Below are 730 nucleotides of genomic sequence, written 5' to 3'. Positions count from 1 at the left end.
AAGGACGTGGAAATTATTTCCTGTAGAATAATGTCACTCGGATGAAAGATATAGCTGGTATTTTTTTTTCCTTCAGATGCTTCTGTGTTTGGTGTTGGGGATCAACACCCTCTTCCAGGACCTAGAAAACACGCTACAGATACCTGACAGTAAGTCTATTCGATGTAAACCAAAAGGGACGATTTAATGCCGGAAACAATGACCGATTTTTAAACACCCATGTACTTATCCGTAGATCTAGCACCTTGTGTTTTGTCCTCTTTGCTCACGCGAAAACGCCCTTCGCCTCCAGGCTTCGGGTGGCGCCGCATCTGTCTCCGCACGCTGGTGATGCTGGCGATCCTGTTCGTGTGCGAATCCATTCCTCACTTCGGGGTCGCCATCGAGCTGGTGGGAGGCTTTCTCGTCACACCATTCATCTTCATTTTCCCGCCAATATTCCACATACTAATCAAGGTAAGTTTGAATTCTAGGCTTATTATTAAATGTATAAACCGTTTACACTAGGCATTCTCATAAACTAATAAATCAGTTCCATTGTGCATAATGAATTTTTGGCTTTAAAATCATGAATTCTACTGCAGTGATTACAATAGTTTCCCGATTTACTGCAGACGTATAAGGAGTCTGCAATAATATTCTTAGCATGAAGATTACAAATATGTGTTTAAGCTCACGAAGTGCCCAGTTATATAAATAGAAAAAAATAATTCAGGCATATGTTTATTTG

At 40.7% G+C, this 730-nt stretch overlaps 1 protein-coding gene across 1 annotated transcript in view; it reads left to right on the top strand.

Moving 5' to 3' along the window:
- Window positions 1-730, top strand: part of LOC119594071 (amino acid transporter AVT1B-like) — a 42,502-nt gene that overhangs the window by 40,417 nt on the left and 1,355 nt on the right. Inside the window, 2 exon segments of the mRNA XM_037943114.1 lie at window positions 77-149; window positions 293-456. Coding sequence (XP_037799042.1) covers window positions 77-149; window positions 293-456 — 237 coding nt within the window.

The sequence above is a fragment of the Penaeus monodon genome, chromosome 33 (assembly GCF_015228065.2).
Source record: "Penaeus monodon isolate SGIC_2016 chromosome 33, NSTDA_Pmon_1, whole genome shotgun sequence".
Lineage (NCBI taxonomy): Eukaryota > Metazoa > Arthropoda > Malacostraca > Decapoda > Penaeidae > Penaeus > Penaeus monodon.
The sequence above is the reverse complement of the archived record's forward strand: the minus strand, read 5'-3'. Positions and strand labels throughout refer to the sequence as shown.